The sequence below is a fragment of the Melanostigma gelatinosum genome (genome assembly GCF_949748355.1).
Source record: "Melanostigma gelatinosum genome assembly, chromosome: 8".
NCBI lineage: Eukaryota > Metazoa > Chordata > Actinopteri > Perciformes > Zoarcidae > Melanostigma > Melanostigma gelatinosum.
In genome coordinates this window covers 15,403,632-15,419,143 of record NC_136641.1, presented here as the reverse complement: position 1 = coordinate 15,419,143, position 15,512 = coordinate 15,403,632, and the positions used below count along the sequence as shown (strand labels likewise).

The 15,512-nt window shown below is 43.6% G+C and overlaps 2 protein-coding genes across 2 annotated transcripts in view; both read left to right on the top strand.

The window, feature by feature from the left end:
• The window catches only part of LOC306780688 (low-density lipoprotein receptor-related protein 1-like), a gene marked incomplete at its 3' end in the record, with an annotated part of 31,589 nt that extends 21,938 nt beyond the window's left edge, over nt 1-9,651 (top strand). Inside the window, exons 3-6 of the mRNA XM_079273124.1 lie at nt 2,505-2,642; nt 9,076-9,195; nt 9,312-9,440; nt 9,617-9,651. Coding sequence (XP_079129250.1) covers nt 2,505-2,642; nt 9,076-9,195; nt 9,312-9,440; nt 9,617-9,651 — 422 coding nt within the window. The remainder of the gene's footprint in view (nt 1-2,504; nt 2,643-9,075; nt 9,196-9,311; nt 9,441-9,616) is intronic.
• Nucleotides 9,652-9,721: 70 nt separating this feature from the next.
• The window catches only part of LOC306780961 (low-density lipoprotein receptor-related protein 1-like), a 48,434-nt gene continuing 42,643 nt past the window's right edge, over nt 9,722-15,512 (top strand). The window contains exon 1 of the mRNA XM_079273526.1: nt 9,722-9,875. Coding sequence (XP_079129652.1) covers nt 9,725-9,875 — 151 coding nt within the window. The 5' untranslated portion in view covers nt 9,722-9,724. The remainder of the gene's footprint in view (nt 9,876-15,512) is intronic.

Genomic DNA, 15,512 nt, shown 5'->3' with positions numbered 1-15,512 from the left:
TTCAATTCTTGTTCTCCTCGGCATCTGGGGCGGAGAGAGTTTGGATGGGAATATGACATCTACACTGTCTGTACAGCCAAATGCTTCATGTAAGTTTCCAAATTCATGGAACTGTAACTTGTTGTTTGCTTTGCCCGGAGCATCGGGGATCTTGACGTAATGATCTTTCAGTTGAGAAAAAGCTCTGCTGCCTTGACGAATTACTTTACATACTGTTGCTTCACTGACACTTAAATCTCCAGTTTGACAGTAAAAGGTGCCAATTAGCCGATGCCAAAAACCTCAACGTGATCAGCACTTGGATAAGAGTCTAGGCCTTCATGTTTGTGACGATGAGAACGAACCAGTAGTTTGTTAAACATGAAAAGAGGTTCTGCTGTATTCTTTACCATCTGATTTGCACAACAGTCCTCTGCTTCCACTGACGGATGACGCAGGAAATGGCTACTGCCAGTATGAGCGGAGCTTATTGTAATACACTGCCAACAACTTCCCAAACTGGAGCAGGGAGTACAGGGTTCATCTCCATTGTCCCTCCTGCAAAGTTATTTAATCCTTCATATTGTCCATGCTATTTATTTTTCTGCTGCTGGTCCCTATTCAGCTCCTGCCAAGATAATACTGGGTTGTGGAACTCAAACAATTCTTTACGGCTGTTGTGTGTCGCTGGCAGTTGTGAGTGTGTTTCCAAAAATGTATTCTGATGCTGCCTGGTGAGTGGAGAGGTAGGAGGAGTGTGTGTGTGTGTGTGTGTGTGATGGAAATTAGATGTTGTTCTCTTCAGTCGTTTGGTGGCTGCAATTCCTGGGATAGTGTAGCACAGACACTGTATCAGTTAATCAGTTTATTTGTCTATCTGCTCAATCCCAAACGCATCACTTTCTGTCACATTCTGTTGCATGTATGCATAGTTGCAAATACACAGTTCGGACAGTGTGCGTCATTCAGATGACTTTCACTGTGACTCACTCAGAGAAAACTGTTGACAAATGTTAAATCTTTGGCAGGATTTATTTTTTTTAATTTCCTGTGGGCAGTTTATTCTCGATACTGCAGTTTCTGTGGAAATCCCCAGGTTGGTAGTTTATTGAATGTAAATCAGACTGGCTTAGAGGCCGAGGCTGTAGGAGGGCTGCTAATATGCTAGCATCCCCCGGGTGGGAGAGCTCTCCCTCTCCCTAAGCCAGATGTATGAGAAGCTAATTCTCTGTTCGAATGTGGCACATTTTCCACTCAGGCTGTTGTGGTGGGATCATTATGGAACCGCTTGTCACTTTAAGGTACTTGTTTGAACGGAGTTACATTTTATGATGTGTGTGTGTGGTTACTAATCTCTTGGATGGATAGAGAGGACTTTGAGGGAAAGCTTGTGGTTTTCTTCAGGGAATGCCGACATGCAGGCGAATGTTTCCCTTCATATGTCTTTATGCAGATCCACACTTTGATTTATTTGATGGCATGTCTTGTAAGAGTGCGAGAGAGATGTATTTTTGTTTTCCTCGAAGACTTTATAATCTCCAGCATCTCAACTGGATGTGCATGACACAAATACCCAACATACTGAATGGCAAGTCAAAACAGTTTTCTTTCACAGCACAACAACTAATATCCTCAGAGTCTCAGTTCAGATTAGGACAAAGTGCATGAGGGTCAATTGAACTGGATTTTGGCTGCTTAATATTCAGACACAGGACTTTGTGTATGTCAGATTCTGAAGGATGCAGCTGAAACCGGTTTGCAGCTCAGGGTTCACAAATTCACTTTACATCGAGGAGGAGGAGGAGGAGGAGGAGGAGGAGGAGGAGGAGGAGGAGGAGGAGGAGGAGGAGGAGGAGGAGGAGGAGGAGGAGGAGGAGGAGGAGGAGGAGGAGGAGGAGGAGGAGGAGGAGGAGGAGGAGGAGGAGGAGGAGGAGGAGGAGGAGGAGGAGGAGGAGGAGGAGGAGGAGGAGGAGGAGGAGGAGGAGGAGGAGGAGGAGGAGGAGGAGGAGGAGGAGGAGGAGGAGGAGGAGGAGGAGGAGGAGGAGGAGGAGGAGGAGGAGGAGGAGGAGGAGGAGGAGGAGGAGGAGGAGGAGGAGGAGGGTCTTTTGCCCGCGCTTCCCTTCCGATTCTATATCGTCAGTATTTATAATAACGTTTGACTCTTTGACATTTGACTCTTCGACACATGGAGCGAACATTCAGTTTCTCATGTGTTCACCGATCATCGTAGGTTGTGCATTGAACTAGAGGTGGAGGTTGTTTCTGATGCTGTCAGATATAAATGAATGAATGACCATCTGTGTTTTGTTGTTGTCTTATCTCTGTTCTATTAATTCTTCTGTTCTCAAGTCAATCTTTTCAAAGGGATCTTGATCTCAAAGAGACTTCCTGATTAGAATAATAAGATTAGAATGAAAAATCTAACATTTTCTAACTGTTTGGTTGTTAAGAAAGTTTCTTTTAGTCTTTCTATATTTTGCTTTGTACTGCTGTTTTTCCTAACATGTGTTTTTCTTGTTTTCCAGGCTCACACAACAGGGTGAACCAGTGTCCTGTCAATGAACACGGTTGCCTGGACCTGGATGTGTGTATCCATATGAGCAAAGTGTGTGATGGAGTCCCCGACTGCAGCGATGGCTGGGATGAGGGCCCTCACTGCAGAGGTAATATACACATGGAAGCATGCAAACACGATCTGCTAACTCCCATTTTCTGCAAAAGAAAAGTGAGAAGAGACGGTATCGTCATTTTCTCTATCTCCGCTGTCGCAGAGAGACGAGAGCGACAGCCTTTATTGCAGGTCAAAAATGACCAGCCAGCTTCTCCTCCCTAGCATCTCCTACTTGTCTTTCCTTTCCGAAACCATAATCTCTATGCAATAATCTCCTCTATTAGGTCATGTAATGAACTGGCCTGCTCAGGTTTGTGCAATTACAATGGAATTTCTCTTTCTGTTCAAAAAAAGTCTTTAATTTATCAATCAGCCGGGCTATGTCACTGTTTCCCAAATCCCGGTGGAAATCATGAGCATTGAGCCCAGATGCAGCTGGAAAAGAATCTCATCAAATCCTCCACTATTAATTAGAGTTGATAGAAGAAGGAGCGATGGAACATATTGGGTCCATAAAGTCGGTCTTTGTTGCAGTAGACAAAGAAGCAAACACTGGCCGCCTACAGAGTTTATTGCCTCAGTATTCAGCTCTGATATAGCGGTAAGAAGCTCTGTCTGTTTATAGTTGCAGTAACTCATGTTGAGTTACATACTTTTAATATCAGTTGTGCACACCCAAGTGTCGTTCTCTCCATTTTGCTTGTCGTAGTAATGCCCTGTGCTAGTCGGTATCAAAAGCCCTTTACTACTCATTTAATCAAATATTTACAATCAAGTCTTTGTGGACCAAAGTCCTGGAACATGAGTTGGTCTGCCAGGTTCCCAAACAATGTCTGTAATCTCAGATCATCTTATCTCTGCTACTAATACAAAGCTTCAGTACCTGCAACTGTCAATTTGAGTCATTTAAAATATTTTAAGTTAATTTGTTGTGAGCATGATGTCTTTTTTTTATGTATTTACTTTTTCAGTTGTAACTTTTCGTGTTTTAATGTCAGCTTATAGTGTATTCTATTCGTATTATTTTTTGCAATGTAATGTCTCTCCATCTTATTCTCCGTACACATTTTTCTTATTGAACCACCCTGTATAGATAAAGACTGAGTGAATAAATAGTTATTCTACATCGAGTTAAGTTACTAGATTAAAAAGCTGCCGTGCATTAGTCAGAGCATTTAAGTGCGATACGGTTTACTGGAGCACTGTTGGGCTGATGAAGTGGACACTTGTTTGGAGTGGGTGAGCGTGTTGCGATCCCACACACTGGTCATCACTGCGAGACAAGCCTTTACACAACACAGTGATGATGTCATCGAATCACAACATGCACTGCCTGAAGACACAAGTCCAGCTGTCCTCAGTACCGCATTAGTCACACACCTACACGTTCATGGGCTTGTAATGCATGCTTATACTCAAACGTACTCTCACATTATTGCAAATATACACCCAAACACACCCATTGCGCCGCACACAAACACGCCAGCAGTGTGTCAAGAAGGGTTGGCTATGCTGTTTGTGAGTTGCCCCTCTTTTCAGTGAAAGGCCTGGCCTTTCACAAGCATGTATGTGTTTGATTGTACGCCAGGTTGTGCAAGTATACCTGGGCGCTGATGCCTGAAAGCACACTTTGTCAGTCGGTGTGTCCAGGTAATTCTGCCGAAGTTGTTGACAAGAGGTGGTTAGGAAGGGGAGTGTAGCGAGGCTAGGCAGGAATTTTATCTTACTGAAATACATTTTCTCAGCATTTTCAAAGTGTGTGGCAGGGCAAGGGATTAGTTGGCGTGGTTCGTGTCGAAATGATAGCAAGGGAGTAACCACTTGGACTCAATGGTGCTGCGATGGGTGGTGAATTTGATACAGGCAATATGGTTCCAAGTTTCAGATGCAGCGCTCTGATTTGACTCTTAGCAAAAGCAAAGTCTTTGGAAATGAAAATGTTTTTGTTTGAGGTTCTCAAAATCTTTTTTTCTTACTATGAGCGAGTCAAGACTATTACGTACCAAGTTTTAAATATCAGCATTGGCTGGCCGTAGAGTAGCCCTAGTTTGTTCCAGACACTTACTGTAGCTGCGGGTAGTACTCGTAAGCCTGATACCTCCACTCCTTCAGAACCTTCTCTGATAGCAAAAGAAGGGAGTATGTCGTAGTATCTGACTTATTCAAGGGAGGAGTCCTTGGTGCCTTGTTTAAGAGCATGTAAAAGGCATATGTTGAGAATGCTTTCCAATGTTATTACATGATCCAAACCAGGGTCTTGAGTTTCTTTGTCATCCTTTAGTCAAAGCACCAACTCTATGGCCAGGCCTATATTCAAAAGGCCCCCTTTTAACTAAATGTAGCCTTCTTGGTCAATTGGCAGTGATGTTGTTTTTCTGTCATATGGGTGAAAGTTGAGTCTTTTCATTGATCTGAAGGCCTGCATTTGTCCTTTCTCTGTCATCTAGTGTGTGATGGGGCCTCTGCTGGGGGGCAAGGCCTTAGACCTGCCTCCCTCAGAAGGGACTGATTGATGGGGAAAAGAAAATGGGGTCACGGCAGTGCTCTTGAGAGCTCTCGCCGTCTCAAAGGGCTCCCTGGTTATTGTAGCGGCCTGATGCTATTGTTTATGCATGCAGTGGTTTTTCATTGTCCTTCATGTCTCGCTGACTGTGGAATAGGCTACTTGAATCTGCCTGTAGTTGGACCACATTTTCATCTATATTCATGAGTGGGTCTTGACCTAAATGAGTGTATTGGCTGCAGTTAGACTAAGACCTATTTTATTGCCAGTCTCTGCCAGTCACTGTATTTAGAGACACGCAGTGTTACGAAGCTGTCGTGTAGTTCTAGGCTCATGATGGGATGTGAACGGTAAAGAAAATCTGAGTTTTGAATTACTGAGGCAAGTTAAACTGTTGTGTGTATGGGAATGTTTTGTGCCACAGTGTGTACTGTGTGTGTGTGTGTGTGTGTGTGTGTGTGTGTCTGTACATTTGTGTTTGAGTATTTGTGTTAGATTAAGTGTCTGGGTCAGCAGGCTGCCACTGTTTGTAAGCATGATAGCTACTGTTTGCTCATTACTCAAGCCACTGCCCTGCTGGTGTTTGCACATGGTTATTCTGTCCCCTTTGACTCTGCAGGGCCACACAATTGCCAATAAATGCTCCTTTATTTTCACTATTGCTGAGCCTATGCACACCTTAATACCTATGCACATATTTTTCTCCTTTAAGTGTGATCTACCCTTCTCAAAAGTTATTTCTGTTCAGTAATGCAGCACATGGAATGCACCAAATTATCACAAGGTAGTTTCTCAGGATGAAATTGTCTCAGCGAGTGCCTGACCGTGTGTTTAACTGACCATGGCCTTCTGCTAAACTTAAATGAGATGAGTGTTCTCAAAGTTTTAGTCGGTAATACGTTTGTCCAAATTCTTCATAATATTATGTGCAATGCTAGAATGCAAACTGATTATGTGAAGGTATGCATATTCATACAAACAAATAGAAATATGTCCAAACCATTCAGTTTAAGAAGTAGGAAGCAGGTCATTTGATGGAACCGTGTCGGAAAACGGTAGGCTCCTGTCAGCTGCAGGTAGAGAGCAGGGGCATGTGTAGACCTGTTTCCAGACCGTGAGAGCACAAAGGTAGGAATGTCCTGGGAATTACCTCTCTTTAAAGTCTCACACATTGGAATAACCTGTTTTTGTTGGTGTGTGATTCAATTTGTGCTTTTAATTACAGCTTGTGGATGTCGAAATGCAGGCAGGCTTCATTTATTTTATTTGGGATTTTTCATAAAGTAAGGGATTAGTTTTCAAGCCAGTTGATGGATAGGTGAGCTGATCCTTTTTAAAGACTTGGGTTTTGTTGCGTAACTACGGACATGACCCAAATGCCACCCGGCCTCTTTTTCACTCAACCTGCGTCACCCTGTTGCACCCGGCCTGTCAGCCCCATGAGTGTATTTTAGAGGAAAATGTCAACTTTCATATATTTCCATATTGACTGGCCATGGACAGCGTCCAACACCAGTTCTTCTTCATGTCTCTGTGGCCTCTCCTAAAGTTATTTTTCTCATAGTCTCTAATTTTGTGTGTTGCTGTTCATGCTCCTCATCTCTTTGACATATTTTCAGAATATGCATATCATACAATCTGCAAGGAGGACACAACCTCGATGGATTGCATCTGGAACTTGTGCTGTCATTGTATTAGAACATGTATTGTATTTTCATCAGCAAGTCATTGACGCCTGTCTTGTGCAAACAAATGTGAGAAGTCTTCTGATAAAACTCTGTCTCCTGGGCCTTTTTGGCAAACAGCCTTCCACTCTCACTCCTTGCTTCCCTTTTAAAGAGCTATAGATGAGTGAAACTGAGGTTTTGCCATCCATGCAGTAACCGGATCAATGGCTTTGGCATGCTTGTTTAGGACTGAAGGCCTCCAGTGTGTCACAGTGTGATTTGTTTGCTTCGTTCATTAACCCCTGGTCAAATGTCCGACGTGCTGCTGTTGCCTGTTTGCTTGGAGCTGGAACCTGCTAACCACTCCATATCCTTAAGCCCTTTCTGCACTCGTTTCCACCTCTCTGTTACGCCCTGCCTTCCTCTTCTCCCCCCTCTTTCTTCATTCTTCTGGTTTCTGTTATTCTCATCACAGTTTCTGTCCTCTCTTCTCTCCCTTCCTCTGCTCTCCCTGCTATCGTACAACTACAAATGCTCTCAGATGTAAGAACAGGCAAAAGGATTTGCAGATTCACATTCCAGAAACATTCCCCCCCCCCCCCCCCCCGACTCTCTCAAAGGAAAATTTATTTTCTTTTTTTGGAATAGGTCAGAAAAAGTGAATTAAAGTAGGCGATATTTTTGGAGGAGCTGGGCGATAAGTATTATCAATATTAACATTTTTTATCACCAACATACGAGTCTATCGTCACAAAAGTCTCACCATATCATACTTTAGAGTTCTAACTTCTAAAGGACTGACTATTTAGATCGAACCAATACATGTCAAAATAATAGTTCTTGCTTTTGACAACAATTTCCTAAGATTATGATTGGATTTAGTTTTTATAAAACACATTATAAATGGAGGCTGTGTGAGTTGACTTTATGATGTCAGTAATTTGTATCACCACAGGTTGATACTGAGATAATGTTGATAATAATTAAGGCAATACTAATTTTGTTTATATGGCCCACCCATAGATAGATGGGCACAAAATGACCCTGGACAGAAGTGCATTTTGGGGGTATTTTAGCACTCTAGTTGCCTGTGGTCTCTCACAGTGTGAGGCTCGGTGAATGGATTCGATGTGGGCAGCATTGTTTGCTAAGGGACTCTTCCTTTCAGCGGGGCCACAACAAAAGGCTCATTGTGGCCCAGAGTGCCACAGGCTTTATATAATAAGGGCCCTTTACTGGTCCAATCTCCACTCTTCACAGCTACTATCACTAGCTACTGTATGCATAGTGTGTCCATAACCATTTACTGTACTTTGGTTGGAGGCCTTGGTAAATGTCTTTGTGCAAGTGGAAGCCTCTTTTATTTAGTTTTGTTATATTGGTGTTTACATTTGGCAAATGATTAAATGGGGATATTTCTCAACAGGTTCATTACGTTTTGAGTGAATTGTGACATTGTCAGAATGACACAGACGTGAATAGACAAAGGGAATATTGATGAAGGAATGAGAGTTGATCATTAACGGAACAATATATGCCCCTATGCACTGAGCTACTATAAAATCTGTAAAATGTTAAGTGAATTCTGGCAGAACAAACTCGATGTGGGTCAGAGACCTGTTCTTGGTGGACACATGATCTAAATAATGAAATATTTTATCAGCCTGAGTTCAAGAGTGTCACAACAATCTTTATTGGAGGTTTAAAGCTAATAGACGCTCTCAAATATCGTTTGTTTTGTATTATCACATGTGTTCCACCATTACTACCCTACGCCATTTATCGCCATGCCTAAGCGCACACATCTGCTTGCACACACGCATCCTACAGCTATCCCGATGACGGGATGTGTGGATGCCCCCTTTCATTTCCTGCCAAAACGATGTGTCCTTGAGTTCCCTCTGGGGGCGGGAAAAAAGAGGCCCCCCTAACGTGTGCGCATTCACATCAGCTCGTCTGTCACATGCCCGGACGAATACACATTCATACACGTGCGTGTGTGTGTGTGTGTGTGTGACCCCCACTCTCTCTTTCTCACTCTCACTCTCACAATCCTATCTGATCTCCCAGTGGAGACGTGATTGGATACGACAGTGTGGTTCTGTGAAGATTGAGCTGGGATTAAGATTAGCATTAGAGAGCAGATCTGCACATCAACGTGATCAAGGATGAAATTACTTAAACAGCCTTCAATTAGCCTCCATTGTCCAGAATTTATTTGCCCTCTACAAACTTTTGATATGTATGCTGGCCCCCCTTCCATGTTAGCGTCTACAGTATTAATATTTATTTATCTCTGTTTTTCTCTGCTTCAGAGGGAGCACCAGGCTGTGCCTCCCATGGGTGCCAGTTTCACTGTGCTGTGACTCATGATGGGCCTCTGTGCTTCTGTAGCAACGGCTATGAGGTTGCTGCAGATGGAAAGACGTGTAAAGGTGAGTGCGTGATTTGGCAGATTTGTTCTAGCTTGGCCAAAGTAAAATTCATAAAATCCATCAGATTACTCTGACTATCTGCTTGCTGACTGATATTTTCGTTATTTTCCTTTTAGATTTCAATGAGTGCAATGTGTACGGGATGTGCAGTCAGACGTGCACAAACGCCGAGGGCTCCTACACCTGCAGCTGTGTGGAGGGCTACCTGCTGCAGCCTGACAACCGCTCCTGCAAAGCCAAAAATGGTGAGAAAACACAAAAAAATGCAAAACATGGAAGAAGGATGCAGTTAATTTCAAACCAAAAAAAGAGATGTATTGACCTTTGACTTCTCCTCATATCTCTTCCCCTTATGCCCCCTCGTCCCCATTTTATCCTCTGCTTGCTCTCCCTGTCTATTCCCCTGTCCCCCTCCCCAGAGCCAGTGGATCGTCTGCCTATGCTGTTGATTGCTAACCTCCATGACATCCGCTGCACCTCCCTGAGCGGCTCTACGTCCCGGCTGCCCTCCATCGCCACCAAGCAGACCATGGCTATGGACTTCATCTATGCCGAGGAGACCGTCTGCTGGATCGATGTGGGTGACACCCCCGCTGCCACCCAGCTGAAGTGCGCCAGAATCCCTGACCTCAAGACTGTCACTAACATCCGCACCATCAACATCTCCCTCAGCCTGCACCGTGAGTAGTAGTTTAACTGACGAAAATGACTGGAACCGAAAGCTTTTGATTCTAGAAACGGTATTTTCTGCTGACACAGAAAAATGCTGTGGGGTAGTTTGAGGGCATGACAGTTTAGTTGTGAAAGAGAAATTAATTCCTCGCATAAGAGCACGCAAGTAAGTTGTCAGCTCACCCAGTGTGAAATTGCAGTACTTTGCCTCAGGAATCAAATGGTGAACTTTACATCTGCTAGCTCAGACAAATGTCAAGCAATACAGCCTTCTCTCTGAAAGCCGCTCATACCGGCATTAAAGTAGAAATGCTGAGTCCAGCATTATTTTTCAAAGGGTTTGTCTTTGAACAGGGGCATCCTGACACACCATTAAATCATCCTGCAGAGGCAATATGTATATGTCGCTCATTTATAATGATATGATGCGTATAAGGCTGACAGCATGCCTTCAGGTATTCATTTGCACATTTCTTGACAAGCATACCGTAACCTACTGTGTAGACTAGTTGATGCACTGACTGCGCATGGCTATTCCGAAAGCCTGGAATTACATTCCTGCTCTTGTTTAATGCATTTGAATTCAGTCGGTTGCATCCCAAAGCGGGTCATTGATTTTTGATACTATGACATTTGGCAGTAGGTTTTCCCATAGAAGTCCTTTCTGCCTTCACAAGTCGTCCCGATTACTGTCCATTTTGTCCTGGAAGGTGTTGTAGATATATAGCACATGAAGGGGGATATTATTTCGACCTTAACAGGTAAACAATGACAACTTTACCATGTCTTGCCTGTGGAGGTAATGTCCTCAAAGCCATAGGCATCGACATTACTCCCGGGCTCTCGTCTCTTGGCCATTACCCAGACATGAGTAGCATGTGAACACTTCCCTCTGACAGGCTTGCTGATATAATGCTGACATGATTTATCTCTGATTACGAGCCTGACAAGGTTTGTGTTTATTCGCCTGGCTGACGGAGCCGTTACTGGGGTAATAATGGGGGCAGAAATGTAGACAAAACATAAAAGCTCGGGTGTGGGTCTGTGCGTGTGTGCATATGTTTGTGCGTGTGGGAAGCGTTCCCTTGAGAATTGGCCTCGGGCATCTAACGGCAGACACGAAGAAAACAAGTGGAGAAAGGCGGGTGTGTAGAGCCAAACCTGCGACATGGTTAGAAGTGCCTTGGCTCCTATCCACTTCAAATGAAGCTTGTGCAACTGCTGACAGCTGGGGCAGAGCCGAGGCTCAGCGAACCCCAGCATCCTACAATGGGGGTTTTCCAGTTGATTCACTGCACTCTCATCAGTTGCCCGTATCCCAACTCGCCCTCATTGTGTTGCCTCCTTTTTATTTTGTCCGCTGCTCCGTTAAGTGGTCTGAGAGGTAAATGGGGGGCGACAGGTGGAATTGTACAGGGACCCCGAGAGAAAGGTTGACACAAAAGAGACAAGGGAATGATAAAATGAGAGGGAGAGAGAGAAGGTAGTGATTTGCTGTACCTTGGTGGTGTGTGTGTGTGTGTGTGTGCGTGTATCTGAGAGTGGTCATGCAGATGGTATTTACATTCCTCCGTTGGGTTATGTCAGCCTGAACAGCCCCTACATTCCAGTCTGTCCAGTCAGGTCAACATATTCATAGTTGTCGCTCAGACGCGTGCGCGCGCACACACACGCACACGCACACACACACATATATTCATCGACCCAAATACCTTTGACTTATGCACCCATTACTTGGTGACATATTCCCTTTTATGATTTGAGATTTTGTCTGTTGCTGTGCACATACTCTGTCTATGTGCTGTGCCACTTCTGTACATGTGTAGAATATGCAAAGCTTCTGTTTAACCCTAAGTCGATCTGTAAATAAAAGACAGCATCTAAATTAAACTTAGATGCGCAGTTGCTTATTGTATTCCATTTAATTGTTGATCTTTTGTCTTCCTTTGATGCTGCATTAACTTTTGTTCATTAAAACTGGCATTTCAATTTCATCATAATCTGGGAGTCGGAAAGACTCTTTCGAAAAAGACAATCATGAGAATGGGTTTCTATTAAATTTAGGAAATGGCTCTGCAGCGCTCACACAATGAGAAAGCCGAAGTGAACTGTGTCCTAACTACTGGGCGAAACGAGTGAGAGACGTGTGTTCACCAAATTTCTTGCCCCATCATAGAGTTCATTTTTGATTTGTAAGTGTTTATTTTTAAAGTAAATTTGATGTGTGTGAGAGAGAGACACAGCAAGACCTGCAGCCTTGTAACTTAGTTTAAAAAAAAAATAAAACTTAAAAACGTAAACTTCATAAAATATTTTTTCTTCCACAGAAATTGTCCGTTTGAGTGCGAGTTTTGGAAATATTAGAAGATGTATCAAGCATGACCTTTTATTATAAAAGAGTACAATAATACTGTATTTTCTGTAAGCAACCAACCTACTTCCTGTTAACGCCGGCCCCACATATGCCCAGTAATGCCCATAGCATTTCTCTATTTTAGTTTTGTTTTATTTCATAAAAGTGTATTAAGATGTTAGTGGAGGCAGTCTTAATTTGAGGTTAGGTGGCCCACCATAACTATAACACACTGTGGAAAATCCTGACTGTGTGTGTCCAGTCATGTCTGTTGGTCGATTTTGACTGTCCTCAGTCACTCAGGGAGCAAAAAAGACAAACGGGCGAGAGGCTCTCTTTGCACTTTGGCTGACTCCCCATTTGATGTTGCATCAGTCTGGGCTTTCAGCTGAGATAAGGGTGCAAAAACCCCTCTGTTCATTTTATGGATCTCAGCTGAGTCAAAAAGTCATTTGTAGCATGTGCTGTATAGTTTCTTTTGGTCTTTTGCTTTAAGTGTTAGCTGAGCTTAACCTGTGTGTCCTTTTTGGTTCATTTGCCTTTCAAAGCTAATTCTGATCATATAAATGATGTCAACGGGAACTCTTTGTTAGCGCTATTCAGTGTTTTATAATGAGCAGGGCTCAGGTGCACTCTTAAAAGTATGGTGGACAGACCAGGGGATTGGCCTTGAATGGATATGGATGAAGGCGGGGGGAGGTTGCAGGGTTCACAAACGGGGTGATTTATAGCCTCCGGGAGCCTGAGAGAGCAGGGCAGATAAGTAGACGAGGGTTCCAGATGTGGCCTGCTCTGTCTACATGTGTGAGTGTCTGACTGGGGAGATAAAAGGGGAGCAGAGCCTCCCGGTCCCATCCTCTCCACCCTCCGAGCGGAACTCCACAGCAGGGACCAGCCTTTCTCCCCACGTCCCTTTGCCTATCGACCTCCTTCCTCCTTCTTTCTAGCCTTTGTTCTTCAGTTGTTTTTTTTCGAGGTAGAAAACAGGAGCGGAGAATACAAACAAACCTTGCAAAAAGGAAATTCAATCCAAAATCACAGAGATGCTGATTTGCACAGCACTAATATTATCACATGACCTCTGTTTGTTAAAGCATGGTTGGTAATTTGCAGTAACTAAGATTCTTACAGGATGAAGATCACAAAGAACCTCCGCCATTATTACAAGTTTCTAAAGGTCCCCTATATTAATGTGCATCTTGTTTACACAAAGGCTTCCAATATACTGCATTATTCTCTCAGCTGTTATCTACATCCAAAGAGCACATGTCTATTCTAACTAAAGAACTCCATCTTTACACACCAATTCTTGTCCTCGTTTTTTTTGGGACTTTTGTGACGCGACCCCTGTCATCATGTCTTCCTTTCAAGCCAATAACTTCAATAACTTCTCTTTTTCACCTGTAGCAGATGGGGATTTGCCAATACCATCATTGTTAAGAATTCTAGCGTCTTGACTGGAGGCAATATCTCGGATGTTATGGGGAATCATAATCGCTGAACTCTTGAGAGGTCAAAAGGGGTTTTTGCACAGATGAATGGGATTCTCTTGGAACAGGAAGTATTATGGAAGCAGCACGATGATGATTCCCTCTGCTATGCCCATGTACATATGGGAATACTTGCACTGACATGCAAATACTAAAAACAGTCATGTACAAAGTTTGTTGTGCTATTTCTGAATGACTAGTTTAAATAACTAAATAGGCTTTGGCCCTATAAGTCAATACAGTTTGCTTTTTGGACAGAAAGCATGTTTGTTGTTGCCAGTAAGACCCCCTCAGTTTGTGAAACGTTTCCTCAGAGTAGTGTGTGCTCGTAGGTGTTGAGGGCAGGAAGTGAAATGGGGTTGTGAGGGCAGGGTGATTGGATGAGAAGAAAAGGGTGGGTTCATTCAGTTTCCCATCAAACTTTCCACTTACCGAAATCTGAATGAGTAAGAACGTCAACAGACTGGCTGGCTCTCTAGCTAAGGGGGTCCACTAGTTGTCGGCTGTTACGCAACACAGTATTCACTGTGTTGCGCAACTGGCTCCTCTCCTCTGTCTGAGTCTAATCAATGCCTTGTGCAGCCAGGCTTCCAGCTGGATTTCTTCAAAGAAGTGTGGTTTTAGATTTGATACCAATGGGAGTATCACTGTCCTTCTCAACTCTATGATAAACTTCCCCCGTTGCCAGAATCTAGGTTCTGATGTTTATGAAACATCTACTCCCTCCCTCTGTTCTGTTGACCATGATTTTTTATTTTTATTTTTTTTACTAGTTACCGCTCTACAATCTCTGCAGACTTTCAATACATTTTTTCCAGTGTGGAGGTGCACCAGAACGTTTAATGTTTTGATATAGATATATTTCACATCACTGTCTTTCTGTCTTTCCTGACCACTGCCACGACCCCATCCTTCCGATTTCCCATTCTTTCCTCAGCTCTGCTTATATTATAGCAACAGGCATACTGTAAGTCCCATGTGGGGCAGGCCTTTTGAAGCTCTGTGTATGTTTGGTAGGTATGGTGGGGGTTTCTACATTAGGCCCAGATGTGTGTATGCTCTGTTGTGGAGCTTGCGTTGGCTCTGTCTTTGAGCAACATGCTTGTCATTGTTGGGGGGGGGGGGGGGCTCTAGTGCAGATGTTTTCTTATTGAATTGTCAAAGCTCTGGGACGGGCTGACTGAGGGCTCACAGTCAATGGTGTAAGACCCCATTTGTGTACCCCAACATCAAAGTTGTTGCTTAAAAATAACTTGAGAGACACGTGTGGTCACTTTGATACTACATGTGTGAGTAGCGAGCCTGTGTGATGTGTATGTGTGTATACAGTGTTCTGCTTTGAAAGAAAGTGGTGGCAGCTGTTAAAACATAAGGCTGAATGTATCTTCAAGCCCCCCCCCCCACACACACACACACACACACACAGCTGGGTCTCCCTGTGGTCTGGGACTTCTGCACCCAGTCACATACAGGACAGAGGATCTCAGAGGGAGAAATGTTTCCAGTGCTTACTCAACACTTCAACACCAACCCTCCCTAATGCTGGGGGTAGCTGTCTGAAGTAAAGGTCCCCATCTGCAAAGCTTCCTCTTTATAGGTTGACTTGCCATGGAGTTACAAAATGTCAAGTTTCTTTGTCCTGTGTTGCAACAGTATTTTGGGTCACTTTGACTTGTCTTCAAGTTTATCTCTAAATTGACAGAGCTTCATGTGTCTTGTGTCTGTGCTGCCGTGGCAAAACCTTTTTTTTCTTGTGTGTGTGTGTGTGATGAACTTCACACCATGCAAATGAATATCCCTAG